This window comes from Strix aluco, chromosome Z (assembly GCF_031877795.1).
Source record: "Strix aluco isolate bStrAlu1 chromosome Z, bStrAlu1.hap1, whole genome shotgun sequence".
Taxonomy (NCBI): domain Eukaryota; kingdom Metazoa; phylum Chordata; class Aves; order Strigiformes; family Strigidae; genus Strix; species Strix aluco.
In genome coordinates this window covers 96,957,536-96,980,420 of record NC_133971.1, presented here as the reverse complement: position 1 = coordinate 96,980,420, position 22,885 = coordinate 96,957,536, and the positions used below count along the sequence as shown (strand labels likewise).

At 44.9% G+C, this 22,885-nt stretch overlaps 2 protein-coding genes across 3 annotated transcripts in view; both read right to left on the bottom strand.

The window, feature by feature from the left end:
* Positions 1 to 4,053: 4,053 nt before the first annotated feature.
* LOC141918099 (complexin-4) overlaps positions 4,054 to 22,885 on the bottom strand; it is a 21,785-nt gene continuing 2,953 nt past the window's right edge. The window contains exons 1-5 of one of the 2 annotated variants that reach the window (XR_012621569.1): positions 21,553 to 21,816; positions 18,449 to 18,536; positions 9,504 to 10,061; positions 8,224 to 8,340; positions 5,705 to 5,837 (exon numbers count right to left, since the gene is read on the bottom strand). Coding sequence is in view for 1 of the 2 variants with exons in the window: in XM_074812142.1 (XP_074668243.1) it covers positions 5,610 to 5,837; positions 18,449 to 18,536; positions 21,553 to 21,752 (516 nt within the window). In the remaining variant the exon portion in view is untranslated. Of the gene's footprint in view, positions 5,838 to 8,223; positions 8,341 to 9,503; positions 10,062 to 18,448; positions 18,537 to 21,552; positions 21,817 to 22,885 lie in introns of those variants that run through there. The other variant, XM_074812142.1, reaches the window with a different exon arrangement.
* Positions 21,622 to 22,885, bottom strand: part of LOC141918098 (protein ERGIC-53-like) — a 27,010-nt gene continuing 25,746 nt past the window's right edge. The window contains exon 14 of the mRNA XM_074812140.1: positions 21,622 to 21,752. The gene's annotated coding sequence lies outside the window, so the exon portion shown is untranslated. The remainder of the gene's footprint in view (positions 21,753 to 22,885) is intronic.

The following is a 22,885-nucleotide window of genomic DNA, read 5'->3' as shown; positions in this document are numbered from 1 at the left end:
TCAGGATCAAATTTGAGAATATTCATTAGGGAATGAAAAAGGTGGGATTTGTTACTTGCCTTCCCAAAAGAAAGACCCCATTCCATCGCTTTTTTTAGTTTTTTTCAATGCATTATTACAACAATTACTGCTGAAATTATGTTTGGAAGCTAACAAAAATTCTCAAGATGCACAACCTCTAGAGCACAGCTGCCTGCTCTGCCTCCTTCCCGAGCCTGCATAGCGAAGACTAAATGGGAATGGTTTTGATCCCACTGGTGCTGCAGAGACCTACGTATGGGACGTGCCTTCGCACCATGAAATCCACATCATAAAATGCCACAGATTCTTGCTTCCTTTCCTCCTGTCTTTTCTTTATGTCAAGCTGAAATAATTACTGCCTTGCAGAGCAGACATTTGAAGAAGTCACTCTGCATGCGGGACATCGCTCTCCAGACCAGTGATGTGCAGCAGGGAGCCCCTCCCTGAAAGATAAACAGGACTTGTGAGGGCAGACAGCAAATCGACAAGGGGAGGGGGCAAGGAAAAGGGGGAGTGAAGAAAAGGGCGAAATATTCGCCCAGTGGGAACCTGTGTCCTGCTGCAGTTTGCAAACTCTGTATCATCCAACGGATTGTTAAAAGCTGAAAAAACTGGCTTTGCTTTTTTTCTCCCCAGAAGTTCCTAAGGGTGCAGTTTAAGAACCTTCTTGAAAGCACGCTGTGTGAGGAGGCTGCTGCCTCCTCCGTCACGGCATCACACATGCCTTGACAGTCACCTCCTGCTTTTTTTCCGGTGAGATTTCTTTTTCTGCCCCTGGGAGAGTCGGGTGTGTTTGTCCACCTCTTACCAGGCACCCCGTAGCCCGCAGGAACACCGCAGAGCGCTGAGCCGGCCGCGCGCCCGAGCCCCCATGGACTGAGCTGCTGCCGGTGCTCAGCCCGGCCACGGGCTCGGCGTGAGCGGCGGCTGCTCCGGGAGCGGGACGGCCCTCGGCGGGGCGAGAGGCACGGGCCTGGGGCGAGGGCTCTGACACGGGGGCTCGCCGCGCTCAGCCACCCCTCCGGAGGGAAGGCGTGGACGTTCATGCTGTAGGGCTGCATTAATGCAATCCTTCTTTACTTGTTTTCCAATTAGCCTAATTGAATTCGGATTGCTTAAAAGCGGGCACTAGAGGCATTTATCTTGATGGGATGACAGCCGTGAGCTCCAGCGATCCTATTAACGATAAGAACCCAAATCCCAGGTGGGGTCCAGCCAGCGGTAGCTCCCATGTGACCTAACGCTTTAATCTGCTCCTCTGCTGTGCGGCGCACACACAGCACGCACACAGAGACACACACACACACACAGAGACATGCACACCTACATGTACACACAACACGCACACACAGACGCACACACAGACATGCACACCTACATGTACACACAACACGCACACACAGACGCACACACACACACACAGACATGCACACCTACATGTATACACAACACACACACATGCAGACATGCACACCTACATGTACACACAACACCCACACAGAGACGCACACACAGACATGCACACCTACATGTACACACAACACGCACACACGGACGCGCACACACAGACGCACACACACACACAGACATGCACACCTACATGTACACACAACACGCACACAGACACACACAGACATGCACACCTACATGTACACACAACACGCACACAGACACACACAGACATGCACACCTACATGTACACACAACACGCACACACACACAGACATGCACACCTACATGTACACACAACATGCACACACACACAGACATGCACACCTACATGTACACACAACACGCACACACAGACGCACACACAGACACACACACAGACATGCACACCTACATGTACACACAACACCCACACACACACACCTACACGTACACACAACATGCACAGACACACACACAGACATGCACACCTACATGTACACACAACACGCACACACAGACGCACACACACAGACATGCACACCTACATGTATACACAACACGCACACACACACATGCAGACATGCACACCTACATGTACACACAACACGCACACACACACAGACATGCACACCTACATGTACACACAACACGCACACACACACACGCACACCTACATGTACACACAACATGCACACAGACACACGCACACCTACATGTACACACAACATGCACACAGATGCACACACACAGACATGCACACCTACATGTACACACAACACGCACACACACACACACAGACATGCACAAGTGCACCCTTGTACACGCGTGCCAGCACACACGCACGTGCACACACGTGCACACACACGCTGTGCCCTGGCCATCGCGACACCCCGCGTGGGGGCTCTCGGGGGGGTCTGTGGGAAGGGCGCTGGCCCCCCACGCGGCCGCGACCCATGGGCCCCACCGCTCCTGTGCACAGTCTGATGCCAGCCCCAGGGCAGGGCCAGCCCTGGCCCCAGCGCCAGAGGGAAACTCAGGAGCTCAGAAAACAGCCCCTCCTGGGACGTGGCCCAGCTCTGCCGCTGCAGACAGAGGTTTTACGGCTCTGGCTCTAAGAGCGGAGCCCGAGGCAGCCGACTCCCCTCCCAGCAGCAGATGAGCACGGCTGCAGCCGCTGCCAGGGCTGGGGAGCATCCCGCACTGTGCATGGCAGGGCCCCCTCCCAGCCCCGCGTGCCTCTGCCGGCCCTGACATTTTTTTGGAATCGCATTAATCGCTTGTTTGGTGATTCTAACTGTACTTTCTTCTCTGACCCTTTAAACCATGAAAATGCTGATTCTATATGTGCTGACGAATTTAATTAGCTCCTTTAAACCACCAGCTGCTTTCAGTAAGATTTTCAGGATGTCCCAGGCACATTTTAATTCAAGGGTCAAAAGCCTTAGGCTTGTTTACTTTGGTATTTTATAGATAAGACAACTCAGTCTGTAAAGTAGCAGAACAGTATGGAGACACTTACCAGAGGGAAATGGATTGATCCTTACAAACCAAAGGCTGGTTGAGCTGAACTGGCGGCTATTTTAACTACTTTATGTAAAGGCCTCTTAAAAGAGCCCACTTGTCTTTCCGCATAGATAATTAAATTCTCTGGTGACATGCGAGAGAAGGAACCCAAGAGACAGAAATCGGATCAAAAGTCCTGGTGGTTTTAGGCGGAGTGTTTGAGATGGAGTGAGCACTGCCAGCTCCGATGCTTGATGAACGCGCTGCAGAGAGCGATTCTCCGCTAGAGAAATGACCTGTTACGATACAGAGCCACTGACCCCGCTCGGAACAGACCAGGGCATCCTCTGGAAAAAGCAAGGAAGGTAAACTCGACAACTTCTGTGGGTTTTAAGAAAGAAGTGAGGAAGAAGAAAAGGTGTATTTTCTTGGGACTGCCAGATAGGATGAACAGGTCCGGCTCTCTGAATGCGCCCAGGGAGTGACCAATGGAGGCAGTGAAGGTGTTTACAAGACCTGGTTTACGTTGCCAGGTACAAAGGCAGGCGTTTTTCCTGTACCTAGTACTGGGGACACCTGGCTGGCTGCTGCAACTCCCAGCGGATCGTCCCTGTTGGTGACGGGACCCTCCAGAAAGCTACTCCCTCGGATCACCCAGCTGCTCCCAGCAAGTCACGGTCAGTCACCGGGGTTGGCAGAGCCACCGCTGGAGGATGGAGGATGCAGCCCGGCCCAGGCAAAGGGGCTCAGTGGATTTCACATCTGGAGTGCATTGTAACTGTGCCTTTTGCACCTCACAGACCAAGACCTGATGCCAGGATCAAGGAAGAAACAGTGAGAGGGAGGAGGGGAGCAGAGCAGAGAAAAAGAGTGAAAATACAGGAAAAGGAAGGAAGGAAGGAAGGAAGGAAGGAAGGAAGGAAGGAAGGAAGGAAGGGAGGAAGGGAGGAAGGGAGGAAGGGAGGAAGGGAGGAAGGGAGGAAGGGAGGAAGGGAGGAAGGGAGGAAGGGAGGAAGGGAGGAAGGGAGGAAGGGAGGAAGGGAGGAAGGGAGGAAGGGAGGAAGGGAGGAAGGGAGGAAGGGAGGAAGGGAGGACAAACCATACTTAGTGCGTTTATTCATTTAAAATGAATATTTTTACTTGATTGGGTGGAATCAGAGAGAGAGAGAGAAAGAGACTTATAAACCTGTAGGAAGGTGCTACGTGTATTCATCTGCAAATTTTACTGACAGGGTAGCTTTTGGAGAACTTACCAAGTCCTTCATTTTACAGAGCATCTGAGCCCCTCGGGAGCAGCATTGTCTACACCATCCCTGTGCAAGGGCCGTACAGCTTTTGGGGGGTTATGGTGGTGATAACTGTTCTGGCTATGCAAGCGCAGAGACAGACTGATGCTTCTGTCTGCCCTAAGCACAGGGCTCTGCTCCCCGGGCCGGTGGCGATGACTGCTGTCGGCCCTTCACGGCTGCCCAGGCTGCGTGGGGCTCCCGGGCCGGCAGCGCTGCGGGCCGCAGCAGCCATCCCTCGACCAGCCAGCTGCTGGGTGTGGGGCCGCGCTCCTCCCACCGTCAGCCATCAGCAGCTCCGCTTTTGGTGAGTGGGAGGCAACCAGGCCAGCACCTACTGAGGTCTTCCCCAGAAAAAAACTCTGAACAACAGCAAAGAAAACCTTGCTTGGTCCTGAATCTACAACCACTGAACCGGGCCCTGCCTGTCCCACAGACTCATCAGATTTAGCACTAGAGAAAGCCAAGAGTTTTCTCAGGGTTCAGGTGCCCTACCCTGGCATCATCTTCCAGGTGGGCCAGATTTACATATAGCCTTGTACGGAGGTAACTCCTGGAATCAATGTGGTGAGCTCATTTTAGCCTATGCAATTATCTGCTCATACCCCAAGCCTCAGAATTTGGCACACGTAGCAGCCAAGCAGAGGGACACTGCTGTCACTTGCCATTCGAGCTGCAAGATCGAGAAGCTGTGAAATTAAAGCAGCCTGGAGAAGTCTGCATTGCTGACGGACCATGGTTCGCTGAGAGCTGCCAAGACTTGGTTTTCTACAAGTTCCCACTCAGTTCTATATACGGTGACATTTTTGTCCCAAGCTGTAGACTTATATGCTTCACTTTTTGCCTTTTGCAGTATTTAATACAGAGATGGTCAAAACCATTTTTTAAAAAAGTTTTTGCAGAAAATGTCAACATTTGAGTACTGGGTTTGTTTCAAAAGGTTTGGAACAGACATGTTTTGATTAGAAATCCATGTCTTGATTTCTGAAAGCAGTTTTAAATAACCTATATGTTATGCATCAGAAGCACAATTTTGCTAAAAAATACATATTTAATAGCATACTGATCACTTTTTGGAAAAAAATGGAAAAAGGCACATTTTTTCTCCAATATTAGCTTTTTTGAAGTAATTTTTTTTCCATGGGGAAAAATATTATGTTAAAAAGCAAGGACCAGTTCTAACTTCGCACTAAGCAGTCACAGCAGGTAAATTTTGACACCCCCCTCGGGGTTTTAAAGTCTCTCTCTCTCACTTTTCTATATGTACATTTAATGCTATAGAGCTAAGTGCATTCCTCTGCGTGACCTCACTCTGCAGCCCCTGCGAGACAAGACTGAATTCCCAGCCCTTGGACAGTGGTGTCTCTTCTACATCACAGAACATTTCTGCTCAGCAGCCTGTTTGATTTCGGTGAAGGTGGCTTGTGCCTTTTCTTTGATCGCATCCATGTCCATATTCTGGATGTTCTGCAGCTGTGCCAGGATAGAGTCCTTGTCCTCTTCCTCCTCCTGGTCTTCTTCCACCATCTTCTGAAGGTCTTCTGGCAACCCCACATCATCTCCAGCCATCTGTATTTGATTCTCATCCAGTTCACTCTGATACAAAAAGCAGAAAATAAAAACAGTACATAAGAGTACATACTGCTGCTATTCCAGGATCTACCAATGAGTCTCTTTTTGTTCGTTTGTTTTAGGGAGAACCGAAAACATATGCACAGGTTTTTCAAAGTGAATCCAGCATACAAGTGCTGAGATTTTTCAGACAACGTCAATTACATTTCTTTGAAGAGTTTCAGCAGTGTCAGAACTGAAGCCCTCAGCGTCACTTGCCATTTTAGAAATCTTTGCTGTATGTGTTAACTGTGGTAACTTGATGATACTGCAGGAAATCCACTACAAATTCGTTGTATCCAACAAATAATATGTGCTGCAATACACTGCCTAGACTGTCATCTGTTGTGCGATCTGGTCGATGAAGCAATAGCTTTAGAAAAACTGTGTGGGTACCGTTCCCCAAATCATTTGTTGGTGGGTAATTTTAGGTATCAGCACTAAACTTAAGCCTTCCTGAGGATGTATTAAACTTAGGGAAGAATTACTGGAAAAAAGGTCCCCATCTTCCCCAACCCACGCCTAAATTATATCTAGGTCTTTGGCTGGCCTCTGTGAGTCGTGATGAGGAGCAGGGGCTGCCTGGCACATAACCAGAGCAGCGCTGCAGAGCTGGTAAGTGGGGTAATAGGAGGACTTAGACAACAAAAGAGAGGATGGAAGTTTGGTGTGAGTCTGAGAAACCAGAAGGAGATGGGAGAAGGAACTGGTTAAGCAATTAAAAGGGTTGAGATGCAGTAAGTGCTGCACACACTTGCTTCCTGCCTGCCCGCTGAAATGCTCTAGCAGTGGGGCTATGTCAATTTTTCAAACAATGGCCATTTTGTTCACATTTTATGGTGGATTCTGATGGATCCAGAGCTCAGAAGAACAGGATATTTTGACACAGTTCACACATCAAAGATAAGCATTAATGCCTCATTACATCTTCAAAATGAAGCATGACAGCAGCAAAGGCCTGATATGAATAAGCAGCAATGCTGTCAGCAGGAGGTGTTTCTGCGAGTGAGAGGGGTCTTGGGTTTGCATGAATGAATGAATGCAAGAATGAATGGAGGGACATATATGAGCAATGTCTGTGTCATTTCAGGCCTTAGCAAGGACAGGCAGACGGGGATGCTTGACTGAATAGCCACTATTTACTGCTACATATAGCTGCACAGCTTTATGTTTGCAATAACCGTACTTCCCTTTAACCTGATTTCTCCCCATGATCATTACTACTATGTGGCTAAAATGGGCGAGGACGTCTCTTGACCCCTTTGGGTAAGGGTTGCTGCTCTCAGATCTGTGGGAGCTAGAAACAATATCCCAATTAGCCAAAGTGTTCTTTATTGATTGTGTAGCAGGAAAAGATGTGTTAAGCTTTTAATCAGCCAGTGCTAGCTAGTGGATGAGTTAGCTCTTTTGAAATTCTCCCAAGTAGCAGTAGATGATGATAAAAAAAGATACTGGGTTAATTACTGAGCAATAAAAGTACTAAGCAGACAATCCCACATGTTCTTTTCTTTAGAACTATTTGTAAGTGAAGGCTTCATCACTGCACACTACTGTGTATGGTGTGGAGAGAGGCCCATACAGCATACACAAAGGCCACTTTGGCCATGTGAACAATTGTTTGGCACATTCTTGCACCAAAGCCCCCTGTCCTACTGAAGTCTGAGATGTGATGCACACCACAGTTTGGGGGTTCAGAGAAGGACATATTCAGACATAGTCGAAAGCAGTACAATTCTGCCCAAGTCACCTGCCTCTACCCACTTGGCATTTAGCCTGCCTTGGAGCAGACCTAGTATGAGCTTCAGCAGGGCAGGGCTGCTCAACAACAAGCCAAGAAGCACATCAGATAGGTATGGCCTCTTATCTTCTAAAATTTGACAGATCTGATTCTGTTACTTTTATCTGAAATGGAAATGGAGGATTAAGTTTCTGATTTTACTTGTTGGGGTTTTTTTTAAAGTCTGGTGGAAATAAGGTAAAGCTTATTTTCTCACATGGAGAGACCAGAAGATTTTCCCACAGGATGTTCTTAAAGTCAGGCTAATGCTGCAAGTGTCCAAATATCCAGCAAGCCTGCAGGTCCAAGCACTCACTTCTGAAAGTCAAGACCAGAAGCATGGTGCTGGAAACGCACGGTGTCTGTTGGCTTCAGACAGCAGCTCACAATCAGAGTGTGAGCAGGGTGTGCAGACCCCTTCTGTCCCAGCATGCGCACACATGGGACTGTTACTCACCCAAGGCCAGACATGGCTCTGACAACGAGAGCAGCACTACCCTGCATCAGAACACGCCTGGGACCACAGAGAGCACCCAAGACAGGCAGATCTCATGGGCAGGACAGCTGGGGCCACGGGCTCGAACAAACACATACCGAAAGCCCCACTGGACCCTGGCAAACCTGCACTGCACTGGACAGCCTCTCTCCTGATGACTTTCATCTCCACAGTTTCCAGGTCTCTGCAAGTGTTCAGCCACCCTTTTAGGATCTCTGAGAACACAGAAGCAACTGATTTACTATCCTAGTAAATTAAATATGCCTGGCACTAGTCTCCTGCCCCAAGGCCAGCTGGCCTGAAACAACCCACTGCGATGCTATTGAACTCTCTCGCCCTACCAAACAGGGTGGTCCCATCTAACTGGCTCCTGGGAATGCCTGTCCTAACCCCCAGACTGGCCCTGGGAACTGCTTGGGAGAATGCCCAGGCCAAAACTGGGACAGGCACTACTCTGACAATTCAACAGCACAGGCAACAGAGTCCTAGTGCCCGGTAGTACTCTTTGACCCTGACGGTGCATCTGATGTAGTCAGTCAGATCCATTTGTTACAGGTGCAATATAATACAGAGTTCTTTACACATACATGATACACAGGTGTAAGCAGAAAACAGACAGTCTAAACATCTGTTTATATGAAGTCTGACTAAACAAAAGAGATCAAAGCTCACAGACTAATCCATAGGGGAGCCAAACTGTCTTCCAGCATCACTGCGTGATGTACTGCTTTCCTTATGTCTAACTTACCCTGTCATGAAATCTGTCTATGCCTATGGGCAGAGATCCTTTGGTAGGTGAATCCAGCCCTGACGTGGTGATTGATCACCTATAACGCACCAGTTACATACAAAATCAGAGTTCACCATGCCTTGATCACCTATAACGCACCAGTTACATACAAAATCAGAGTTCACCATGCCTTGATCACCTATAACGCACCAGTTACATACAAAATCAGAGTTCACCATGCCTTGATCACCTATAACGCAGCAGTTACATACAAAATCAGAGTTCACCATGCCTTGATCACCTATAACGCACCAGTTACATCCAAAATCAAAGTTCACCATGCCTTGATCACCTATAACGCACCAGTTACATCCAAAATCAAAGTTCACCATGCCTTGATCACCTATAACGCAGCAGTTACATCCAAAATCAAAGTTCACCATGCCTTGATCACCTATGACGCACCAGTTACATCCAAAATCAAAGTTCACCATGCCTTGATCACCTATAACGCAGCAGTTACATCCAAAATCAAAGTTCACCATGCCTTGATCACCTATAACGCAGCAGTTACATACAAAATCAGAGTTAATCATGCCTTGACCCAGGTGGGATTTGTGGTGAGCAACACGGCAGCCTCGTACTGACCTGTGCCACCCAACGGCTGCAGGTACCTCACAGGCAGGTTCAAGGAAGTTCGAGGTTGGAACCGCCAGCCTTCTCTCCTACAAACACAGTCTTGTGCCAGCCCTACACAGAGAGCACAGTCTAGAGCACAGGGAGGGTGTGTGGAGGCTGCATGACAGCCCAGCTCTCAGGGCCTTGCGGCACCGTCATGTCATTGCCCAAACTGGCCTCAGTGAGAACCCCCTTGCACCCGGGGCTCTGAAACCCCATTTTGGCTCATGCCAGGCCCCCCTTAGGGTCACAGCTGTGCCTGTGCCAAGCTGGTCCCCTGCTAAGCCTGGCTTGATGACTGGTTTCCCAGGATGGACCATGCTTTGCCTTCCTGGAGGATCCCTGGGCCATCCCTGGACCTGCCACCAGCCCCAGCTCCTCCCGCCTGCGGGACTTCGCCGGGGGCTGAGGGCTCTGCTTGTGCTGTGGTGCCCATTGCCCTGGCCTGCACCTTCTCAGGGAGCAATCCCGACATCCACACCATGATTCCATTTTTCCACAGTGGATCCACAGCTGTTTCACTCTGGCCTATCAAGAAAACATTTGGATCAGCAAAAGAATTCTTCAAGCTTAGCAAGTACTTGTTTTCACATACTTACATAAAGCCTGTACACACTGAAGAGCTTCTCCCAAGACAAGTTTCTCTTTCTGCCTGGTCAATATGCATCCCCCACAGCACAGCTAGAGCTTATGTAATGTTTTCACTGCATACAGTGAAAAATCCTTTAATTCTGGAACGGCACTATTCATTAAATCAAGTCTTAACAATATTGCCATCACAGCACAATAGAGCAAGAGCTGTTTGAGATTACATGACTACATGTCCCTTTCATGGCAAGAAGCGTTCCTTTTTAATGTCTTTAGCAGCACTTGTTATTGAAAAGACACCTGATTGCATCTGAATACTCCTTCCCTCTAAATATCAACGAACAAAAAACATCCTGCTATTCAGTAACTGAGAATCTTGTAGAGCAGACTAGGGGAAGGGATCCACCTGCTTGGAGCAGATGACACAGTCGTTTCCTGAGGTGCTATAAATTCTTCTATCACAACCCCCAACACTTGGACAGAAAAACGGCACTGATGTGACAATACCCTGAGAGAGAGCAGTGGCTTTAGAGGTGACACGGTGGACACATGTGCAGATCAGTGATGTGAAAGGGGTGGTGGGGCCCACGGGGGAGGCCGCCGTGCTGCAGCCTGTGTCTTTGGACAGGCTGGATGGGCCTGGGATCAGATGTTCCTCTCCTGCATCACAGGCACCATCACCTCAAGCCCCTGTGTTTAGACCTTGAAGTTAACTGGTTACTGGATCCCAGTTCAGGAAAAAGGCAGTAAGTGAATAAAAGAGTTTGGTGTGGGTTTTTTTAAATTAAAATATTTATGTATTTATATAATTTTTAAAGAAGGTTTTGTATGAAGGTGATGAATTGAATACTCTGAAAGATGAAAAAGTTGTCCATGGATCAAATGTCTCATGGCTAAAAACATCTTTCTGATGACAAGCCTAAGTTGACAATTGTGTTAATAGGATTAGGTTCATTAAGGGACTGCTTTCTCTTATAAATCTGGCTCAGATAGCATGGAGCTTTAGATTTTGCACTGAAAAGGGGGCCCTGCTTAGTCTTGAATTTCATGCTTTCATTTACAATGTGTGCTAGTGATTGATACTGGTAATATTCCAGGTTTCTATCCCATACTAGACTACCTGAAAATACTTTCATTTTAAAAAATAATTAATGCATTATCACAGGTTTGAGAGCATTTTGCTGCCATGACGTTGTATCTTAGAGTTGAATTTTTTCGGAGACATAAAGTGCGCATGTAATAATTTCATTCTCTTCCCAATAAAACATATATCAGCCCTTTTCATAAGGGCTGATGAAAAGAAAACAGACCTTCAACCAAGAAATGCTACATAGGTAGACACAAATGCAGAAAAGCATATCCTGCAAAATTTAACTGCAACCACTGCAAATCAGCAAAGCTAAGGATATGCTTAACTTCTTTGCTAGCTTAGAGCTCCTGACCTACCTTGGAGGCAAGCCTTCTACCATTATTACTGAAATTTGGCCCCAAAGACCGCTTAGTGTATACCAAAGCTGAGATCCTGCTGGGGAGGGGGCAGATGGCCACTGCACGCTCTCGGGTGCTATGAGGTGTCAGCGTGCTCGTCGGGGTCAGCCAGGGGCGACCGTGGGGACCTGAACACCATCTCACAACTGGAGGAAGCACCACGGATTGCAGATTTACAGACTCAGAGAGAGACACCCAGCTCTACTGACTTTTAATTGACAGCTGGGCATGTAAATGTCCTGAAGCCTTTGAAACTAGCCCTTCTTGTGATCTAAAGCTGGGGCCTGGCAGAATATGGGGCCTGGCAAATGCTGTTCAGTAGCTGGCTCAGCGTATGCCTCCGAAAGGAAAACAAAGACTAATGATATTTTACTACTCAGCTGCTAATTAAAATGCTGGTGTTTAGAGGTTTAGGCCTACAATCCAATCACCCACTTGAAATCTGGTACTTCATTTTTTGCATAATTAATCTTTCTGTAATTAAACTCACCCTCAGGATATGATCTTTCTCGTCACTATGCTGAACACCCCGAACAAAAGGTATATTGCAACTGATGAATACAGAAGAGCACAGTGGATAATATGCCCTTCTGCGCCTACACACAACACTGGTCATGCACTAACCTATATCTGTTTTTCCAGGCATACTCCTTTCTCTTCCGGATGGATATTCTGTCCAGAGGAATCTGAAGACGTGGTGCATCTCTCTAGTCTTTCTGCTGTCAGGCTATAGCTGTGGGTGAGTGCCAGCAGCTCCCCAACACACCTACTGCAGGAACAACGTCAGCCTCACACACATGGAGCGGATCCTGGGCTTCTACCCAGCCCGGCGACCGCACGGACCTCGTGCTGCGCGCAGGCAACGCGCCCGGTCTGCCTGCTTCACCAGGGACTGCTACGGCAAGCTGAAAGAGCTCAGCACCTTCACTTCATCCCAGACAAGCAGGATGCATCACAGACGATCCGTGCTGCTTGCAGCTTGATAATGCCTGGAAACTAAATTAGACTACACAGTGCAGACACGGGTGTCGCTACAGAGCGACCTGCAGCCATAACAGCAACACCTCCAGGGAAAGAAAGAGAGATCAAAGGTCAAGTACAAGTCAGTGCGTGACCTTGATAACCGTCTCCAAGGGACGCAGGAGCTAATCATACTTCCACTTAAAGGGGTCATTTGAATGGGAACTACAGGTGTAGCAATACGCCTTCATTTTTGAAGATGCCAAACTGTGCCTTCAGATAATTTTAAAAGTCAGATGTCCTTACCAAGAGTTTGCTGAACTGAAATGAGTTGCTATACAGAATTGTATTCACTTCAAATTTGTTTATGAAAGCTTTGTTCAACATTGACACACTGGAAAGGCAGGCAGAAGTAGCTTAATTGAGGTTTCTCCACAGCATTTCTTCCCCCCAGTACCTGTCTCAAAACATTCTGCCGTACTTTTTTAAGACAGAACTTCTCTTTCTTGGAAAGTCAGTTAGCAACGTTTTGGTTGCAAAAACCTTGTTTTCAAAGTTAGAGAAAAATACAATTTTTATCCTGACTATGAATGAGGCCTACCTGACTGGTTAAATACAAATAGTATAATTTTATCTAAGTCACAAGATTGATTCACTTTTGAGCCAAATTGTAATTTGCCTTTAGGGTTCAAGCAAACGCTTGTTTTAAGAGTGGTGCAATTTTATGAACATGGCACTAGAGGGCCTCTGGCGGCTCAGGGTTAGAAACAGCATCAAACGAACACTGTAGAAAAAAATAGATGATTTACAATTTGTGTTTACATGATATAATCACTTTCTAAGCCTAGGTAACTTTGTTAATTTTTAATCGCTTGACTGCTGGGTCCTTCTGGCATTTCTGATGCTTTAGTGGGCAGAGATGGTTGCAAATGTTTAAGTATTTAATTGTGCTTGCCACAGAAAATGCATAAACACTCAATTCTATTGCTTGCAGGTTCTAAGATAGGTTTTTAAACTCCTCAGTCATATTTGCCTTCGATCCCAAGTTATGCCAGGTAACGGAATCTAACGAAACTGTGTTAGGGACTGTCAAGTAGTTTAACGACAGGGGTGATGGCACTCCAGCACTGAAGAGCATGCCCCAGCACAGACTCATTTAGGAGGTTAGATTTAGCACTAGATTCACAGGGCACTGAGGAAACTGCACAAAAAACCCTTCGCTGGCAAATGGTAGACCTTCTTAAAATGCACCCTCCACAAGGAACCCTTCACATCTGGCTCCTCTTGCCAAGCTGAAAGATTCTACTAGCCCAGGGCCAGAAGCACCACCAAAAGCCCCCAACAGGAAAGGGAACACGTGGAACCATGAAGCCCTCTGCTTGCAGACAGCCAAACATCATCATCATCCCCACAGACCTGGATGTAGACAGAAGTGATTGAATGAACCCCCCCTATTAATTTATTAATTTGAGGAAAAGGAAAAGTAATTATTGGAGGAGCTATCTCAAAAGGTTCAGTGCTGTGGGAGAAGGTAGCAGAGACGATGTAGGTAGAGGTGGCTATAAAGTCAAAGATCAGTCCTTGAAGACAGTGGGAATATGTGATGGCTTTAAATAATCTGCTGGGAAAACCCAGCTTATTGGTGGACTCCTGAATTTGCTATCTGTGGACAAGACTCCAGAGAGATAGGTCAGGAAACCTCATAAATGTAATCTTGACCAACACTTGCACTCATCTTCTCAAATTCCTTCCAGATCAAGGATAAGAAAGGATGCAAATTATCTTTAATACCTTTGGACAGGTTAAATCCTTCCCACTCAGTTCAAGAAGGCAAGAACAAATCATTTGTGTGAGGAGGTCTAATATTGCTAGTTAGGTTTGATAGAAATTTTACACACAAAAACCTGTTTCTGTAGAAGAACATCAGTGTGATGTTTTACCACATCAAAATTTTGATATCAAAAATCTCCAACTATTTTAAAATAATAGCTTTTTTTTCCTTCACAGTCACAATTGGAAATTTTGTTTCCAGGAAAGAACACCTTTACAAAGAGGAAGTTTGGGGGTTTTTTGTTTTGGTTTTTTGGTTTTTTGGTTTGTGGGGTTTTTTGGTTTTGTTTTTGGTTTTTTTTAACAGACTTGTTATAAACTTTTCATTGAAAATATTACGAATAACTTGCCAAAAAAGTCCAAGAGAAAAAGTTGCTCCTTTTGAATCCTGCAAAATAGTACAATAAAAAGAAATGTTTGCAAAGATCTTTTCCTCATCTTCAACTACCCCATTGGTAACTCTGGGCCATGGACTGGCTTTTATAGCACAACTTACTTCATCCAACTAGAACCAGTATTCAGATGAACGCTGAGCAGATAAAAACTGCAGAAAGTTTTCAGGTAATGGATGGCCAGTGAAGAACACAGCCTAAATCAGCATAACATCCTCCAGATGACCCCCTCCAGGGCCTATCCGTGCAGCTGTGCAACCTTGCATTTTTCTTCCTCACTTAAGGATAATGTAGGTGCTAGACGGTGTGACAGGTATTTCAGACACAGACAATCCCTTCACAACGCTTGTGCTTTTACAAAGCTAAAAATCACAAGACTTGACGGCTCCGGGGAAAACTTTTCCCTCAGTGTTTGAGTTGGGTCCTAACAAGGTAGGCGCCTGCAGGCCTCAGTTGACTCTTGCTTCCCTGCTGTTAGGTAATTTCTGTGACAGTAACCCTGGGCAATTATGAATGAAGTACACCAGGGCATTATTAATTTGTTAGCTGAGCATATTTCAAATGTGTTGAACTCCCTGTTGATAGTTAATTTCATTACTGCTGCTTAATTAATATAGACTAAAAAGTGGCATGGATAGTTCTCAACCTTGACTGGGGCCATCATCCCAGGATAGAAGGGTCTGGGAAATGCGAGCCATATACTGCTAGAATATTTTAATTACATGTATAATAATCAGACCTCTGTCTTCCTGGGCTCACACTCACAGGACCCTATAGACTCTAATTTCCTTGAAATCCCTTGGAGTCCAGCACCTGAATACCTGTGTAATTAGTTCTGTGCCACAGAGCAGGGACCCAGGCCTTTAGTTAAACATATCTCAGTTCATCCTGTTTGGAAGCTGGATGATACAAAAAAGGTCACCAAAACACAAAGTCCGTATCTTCATGTGACCGATGAACCAGCAAGCCCCAGGCTCTGCTGACTGCAGGAGATGGAATGAAAAACACAGAGAGCACAGATCAGACAGTTGTAACGCTGTCTGCAGAGGGAAAAGCAACTGGACAACTCCAGATAACAGCCATTACTTCCAGGAGGCATTTGCTCAAATGACAAATTTTCAGCAAGTCACTGAAGTTGTATTTGACATGACTGTATCTGAAGGATATCTTAGTGAAGCTGGAAAAATAAATCTCTTTAGAAATCTTTTATAAGCAACGAAAGAGTGACCAGGATAAGAGCAGTTTAATAGCATACAAACCACCACTGGTCTAAGATTGGTTATTCCCAGGAGAACTCAACATGACCTTTTAACAACCTGTGAATAAGGAGCCTACGCAAACCTGAGTCTTCAAAGACTTTCCAGAAATAAGTTTTTTCACTGCCTACGTACAGACTCAAGTTCAGGGGTGGATACAACCCAGGTTCTAGCAGAGGGAAGGCTCTCACTGGTATCACAGGCCGTGGGAACACATGGTTTACTTGTCTGTGTCAGGGTGGAAGGAAGAAGCTCAAACTTTCCTCCTTTCCCAGTAAATCTACCAAGTCAACAACAGCCACTAGAGAGCCTGTGTCATGGTGCAAATAGTGCAGAGTAATGCAGCATATTAGGCTAAACCAAAGAAACATGAGAGATCAGAACAGGAAGCCAATAAATGTTAGGCACATGCATAGTAGAATAATTCAGCTCAAGAAACAAAGATCCTGCTCTCTTCTCAGAAGGGCCTGAACCATATTTCACAATCTCTGGAACTATATGGATCTCTGGGATCTCTGTATAACTCTGCTTAAGACAGCATTGATTCTAGCAAAGACAGCCCTCCAACCTGCAGTTTCTTGCTCTCCAGGAGACTTTAGTGCCTCCCGGTGCATGTTTCATAGGTGTAGGGCTCTACAGCGCCTGGTGAACCAGGTCCAAAGTTGTAAGGCCACCAGATTCCCTGTCTGTTCACTCTCCCGACAGTAAGACTGAGATCACACTCTGATCTCTCCTGTTCCTTTGTCCCTCACCTGCAGCTTCCTGCACATCTTCCTGCATTTCTCCAGTTGAAGGCATCCAGGTTCAATGACCAGGGACCCTACCCAGAAATCCAGGGCCCTCCATGGCCACACTAAGTTCAGATTCAAGCTCCAGTTTGTGAGCACGGAATCAAAGACTGGGTTATTCTGACAATTCCAGCTACAGCGTTGGAAGACCCAGGGTCTTCGGGGTGGAATACATCTCACCTGACTTCAGCTGTCTGGTCTAAGGTAGCAACCTGGCCTCCCTCTGTGAGAGGCACGCACTGCTGGAAGGTGACCCAACTTCACCTTAAACACTTATCTGAAAGTTTGGATAGATGAGGCTAGAAGTGCTGGTCTCTCTCCATCAATGACAGAGTCCTTAAACGACTTGCTTGGGCTAAGTACTAAATTTTTTAGCAGCTAAATTTAGATGAGATGGATTCTTTACCTTCCTCCATTTTAATTAATCACTCCACAACCATGTGTTGGAAAGCCATGGACAGACACAAAGCCTTTCAATTCCGTGGCCCAGAGCAGAATCTCAGATTTTAGGGACCCCCTAAATGCAAAGTAGTAAAAGCCCCAATACTAATTTGCACAAACAAGTATTCAGTGACTTCTTCAAAATGAACGGAAAATAATATTCAAGAGTTCACGGACCTTCCTTCACACCCTACCACAGTTTGTTTTCTTTAACAAGTTTTTTGGGAAATAATTTCTTCAACTTTTTGTTTTTAAAAAAACCCTAGAACTAATAATTTTCACCCTTATGATCAGTCATCCCTTCAGAGCATGCTAATAGATTTGAAAGGTTGGGCTGTCTGGTACAAGTCTTCTTTCTCTTCTCCCCATCAAATAATTTTTGGCCATATATCTGCTAGCTGTTTTCAGTAGTTTTTCTTCATTTCTATTACAGAAGTCAGTTACTGATTTGTTGTTCCCTGTATATCTCTGGGAGCCTCTTTTTGAAAATGTGTTCATATTTCCCATCTTCTGATGTTAAATGACAGACTACATGCCTCAGTAAGTCTGGCAATTCCTAATTTTAAATCCTTTAGAATACTCGGGTAAATAGCCGCTGGCCCTGGTGTACTGCACACCATTTAACAACCTTGTCCGACAACACTAAGCTGAGAAAATTCCCCTGATTCACCCCCATAAAAGAGATTGTCACAGGGAAACCTACCTAGGGACCTTCACAGCGATCCTGCAGTCAAAATGGATGCAAAGATCCTGCTGCGGGCTAATCTTCCCTGATTCTGTTGCAGAACCCTTCTCAGGCTCTCGCTCCCTCAGCTCCCTTCAATTCCTTTCAATTAGCTTTATTTTTAACTGTTGCATGTTGCCAAGTTAAGAACGTACAATGTGAGACACAGTCAGACCAGATACTCAACTTGCCTAGTCACCTTTTTCAGATCTGACAGTGCAAAGAGGAACTGCAACAATCTTTCTGTTGGATTCATCTACTGAACAGAGAAAAAAGGGTCTAAAAGGAGCAGTCACTAGGGAAAACCACGGTTCCAGCCTCCATTTCTGTACTGAGCTGCATGTGATGAAAATGAAGGCAATTTGCCATTTTCAGAATTTTGCACAGGTCGTCAGTTTGCTTTAAAACTGGCCACTGAACTAGATGAGATCAAGAACTACAGGCTTACCTGAGGGAGTCTGTACTTTTCTCTCAGATGAACCCTCAGACAGGCTCGCTCTGCTTTTTTCTGTGCAAATGCTGCATCTCTTTCTATCCTGGAAATCAGAAAAGATGTTTCTTCAAGATACTAATAAAATATGGTCTTTTACACTGAGCCAGTTGCTCAGCTGCAAACAGCCACACGCAGGAGTTATTCCCAAAGTTATGTAACTTGTCCACAAAAGGAGCAATATTGATACATGGATGCTAAGGGGCCATACTTCCTGCACCCCAAGCTTGTTCTCGGAACAGTTCCCTTGAGTCCTGTGAATAGTGAAGGATAAGCCAACACTACTTGTCTGGAGTTTGTACCTGTACTAGTTGTTACTGCTCACTATAACAATGAACAATTCCAATAGGCAGAACAGAAGAGTTAGGCTTATTCTTTGCTTACTCTGCTGGGGCACTTACCGAGATGCGGCTGCCTGCCAATGCTCCTGTTCTACAACCACGACATTCTCACAGAATAACACCACACACACAAGGGCAGAACAGTCTTTCTGCGTCAGACCAGAAGTTTACCTATCCTAGAGTCCCACCTCCAACAGCAGACAGTAGTGGATTCTCAGAGAAAGAATTTAAGAGGAGGATAAGCATCCTGTATCAAAACTGCCCAGCTTCCAAAAAATCAGTGGTGTAGAGTACTGGAGCTGCAAATTGGCTCTACGTCCTTGTCTCTAATAGCCCTGGATGGCCTCTGTCACCTGTGAATTTTCCTGGTCTTTTCTGCATCCATTTATTGTTTCAGAACATCCTACAGCAATGAAATCCACAGATTCCCTGTGTGGAACAGTACTTCTTTTATCTGTGATCTCATAAAACACTTTAATTAGATTTAAGAACTGTTCAGCACAATTTTTAGTTAGACTATTTATGTATTTATTTGCAAAATGTGTCTCCTCAAAGATGTTTGGTAACATTTGATAACATTCACCTTCCCTGTCTTTTTTTTTTCCCTAGAAGCATTATCATGGAAATTCTATGGCAAAATTGATTTTGTTCCAGTATAGGTATTTTGTCATATAAAAGCTACTTGCAAGATGAAATGTTATTTTTCCTGTGCTTCCACAAATGAGTTTTTTTGTTTCTCTCTCAAAAAGTTTCACATTAAATGGAAGCCATCTTAAACTACTTTCAGTCATTGATGGGAAGACTGGAAAGAGATTTTTTTGAGCCCTTCTGGCATATTTTCCTTCTCTTTCTCCACCTCCCTCTTCTGTTGCCCACTCCTCCTCCAGAGGAGCCGTTAGCCGTAGCCGGTATGGGGCTGTGTTCCCACTACGCATCCCTTCAGATGTCCTGTGAGGCTGCGGGGCAGGAGGGGATTTTCTGCTCAGGCAGGTTTGAGCTTTTCACTTGTCCTGGCACCATGGGAAGACCTGGCAAAACTCCCTCAGCCAACCTCCCAGCATTGTCTGGGCCCTAGTGTCTGGCCTAATTTACACCTTTTTGTTCTGGAGGATCTAATTAATTCCCTGGAACATGGAGCTTTGGGGGAACAGGAAACAGGTGTAAGAGTAGTTGCACAACAGTCTAATGCCTGTGACATGCAGCACAAACTGGTGGTCAACTCTTGCTTAAACTCTTGTGGTGCTGGAAGAAGATTCTATGTGACCGTGCTAGAGGTTGCCAGCACAAGCCACCTGTTTGTTCCTATTGCTGTTTCTCAGAAAAATGTGTAATCTGTGCATTTTTGTGTGTTTAGTCACCAAAAAAAACCCTCAAACCCGAGAAGAACCCAGAGCCAGGATGGTCACGCAAAGGCCAAACTCCACCTGAGTATGACTCCAGCAAGGCACTTCTCTGATCTGCACTCCCATACAGCTGAAAACTGGGTAAAATCCAGAGAGCCCTCAAACAGATGCTCTGCTTGTGACAAAAGGTTTCTGACACACATTTACATAACCACACCGGTGTGCACTGTCCTATTTTTTTTCTCTTTGAAAGTACTTCAAACATTCCTACTATAGTTCCAAACTGTACTTTCAGAAGTACTCCTGCACCGATTCCTCAATACAGTTCAGCATGTAACAGACACATGCCACGCTTGAAAACATTACAGGAAAAATGCTTGGAAAAAGAATTATTTCTATTTCAGCAATCCTGTTTTGCTTCTCAGTCTTGAAGCATCTTCCCGCCAGCAGGTGGTTATTTCTCTTTTAAATATTCCTTGACAAAATGCATAGCAGAACATTCTGTATTTTATTGCAAACTAAGGGATACCTATTCAAGGTTTTATGATCGAAATGGCTGCCACTAAATACAGACCCGGATATCTCAAATTCTGTCAGTCATTAACCTTTCACCTATAATCATCTTACGAGAAGGATTTACACAACCATTATGTAATTGACCATTAGAGGAACAGATGCATCTGAGATTTAAAAGTCAACCGTTTTATTTATAATTATGCATGATTTGAACTCCTATGTGTTAAGTCCTTTATTTTACTTGTTTTGATATTTAAACATAGCAAGTGGTGAAGATTATAATTAAAGACAAAATGAAATTGAAATTTAAATCAGAACTTTTCAGCTGAATACTATATTTTAGAAGAAATAACTGAAAATGCAACTACAAAAAATAACCATCTTAAAACTTTTCTCTAGATAAATGTCATCCAGTTTAACATGGCACTCATTACTTTTCCATGTCTGCCATAATAAATGTGGACAAAGAAAAGATCGTGTATTGAAAGTGTACTCCTCATGGACTTCTAGGAGAACAAATCATACACATTTTAGAATTAACTCCTGCACTACAAACAGCTTTGTACCTATGGAAAAATCTGACAGATAAAGTAACATCAGCTAGGAATGAATCCATCATATCAAGGTGTGGAGATAGCAGGGAACTGTAGGAGAGAGGTGCAGGATGAGGGGGAGGAAGGGGGGAACATAATATTTTATCATTTCCAGTTGGGAACTTTTATTTCAGAAAGTCTAGCAAAGATTTGTCTGCTTTAAAAAAAGGGAAGAGAGCTGAATGTTTGGCTTTGTCTTGGGTTATTTTTATCTGCACAGAGATACCAAGAATCAGCCCTATACTGGTAATAAGGGAACAGGTACTCACTTCTCCTCAACCATTTGCTTTTGATATTCCTCATATTCCTCTCTGGTCATTCCTGCAGCTGCTGCTGGATCAGAAGGAGTGCTTTCTTCTTTGTTTTCTTCCCCTCCACCTCCAAGTCCCAAGTTCTTTACCTGGTTGCTCAACATACTTTTCATTAGAAAGGCCATCTTCTCAAGAAAAAAGGAGCTATAAGCAAGCAGCTACAAGAAAGCCAAAGCAAACCAAAAATGTTCTCAATACCAACAATTGTAAGCAAGAGAGTTTCTACAGTCACATCAGCTCTTCAAGGGCACAATGATAGTGAAACGTGAATGCCAAAACCAGTTTGTCAGCCATAATCTGGATTAAAGAGTGAACTCCTTAATATCTAGAGGCAGATGGTTCAGATTACTCAAAAAAAAAATCATTAGACACAGCTACCTACTGTTTGTATTAATACCTTAAGCTAATTGTGTACACACACACACAAATCAATTATGGTGTGCAACAGCATTTTGACTTCTTCCGTCTTGAAACTGTCACTTTCAGAGATGGAACCATTCCCTGGAACACAACAGATCTGAATCAAAAACCTGGCTGACTAAATGACCACAGCAAAATTGTAAAATTTGGGCTACTGAGCAGAAAACCCTTTTACACAACCAAATGAGATTTGAAAACTGGAATTCTTTATTAAGTGAAAAACCCAATCCTTTTTATCCATTTACATTTTATCACATTGGACAGAAAGTACACTGATTATTCTTCATCCACTTTTCATATGGTTAGTTTGTCTCACAGATGAATGGGGCATTATGGCAATCATTGCCTTTTTTTTTTTTCCAAGAAAGTAATCACAAAAAAAGCAAATCACATCTTCCTACTTTTCATTCCTTAGGGTATATTTCAACTCTTCCCCAGGCTTTCTCCATCTAGATCACCACTTTGACTGGTGCTGCACAGAATATACCTAGTGGTTTTAATCTTAACCGTCAGTAAAGGAGAAATGAATCTGACAGATTCTGTATGCTCTAATAGAGCCTTGATATCTTTTGTTTGAGGGTTGCTTGTGTAAGTTTTCATCTTTCAAACTTTTATTCATATCATTAGTCTCACCAGGTATACTCAGGTGAAGATTTGCAGGATCTGCTATCTAGATCACAGACTATTTTGGGAAAGAAAATCATCTGCTAGGTCTCAAAACTTCATGATTTTGGGTTTTAAGCATTTATCCTACTATGACTGACTGCATGCCTTAGTGAAACATTCTGTAATTCTGATTATCGAAATGGTTCTCCCAGCACTCTCATAATTTCACTGAGAGAGGGGAGGATTCCAGTTTGCCTAATGCCTT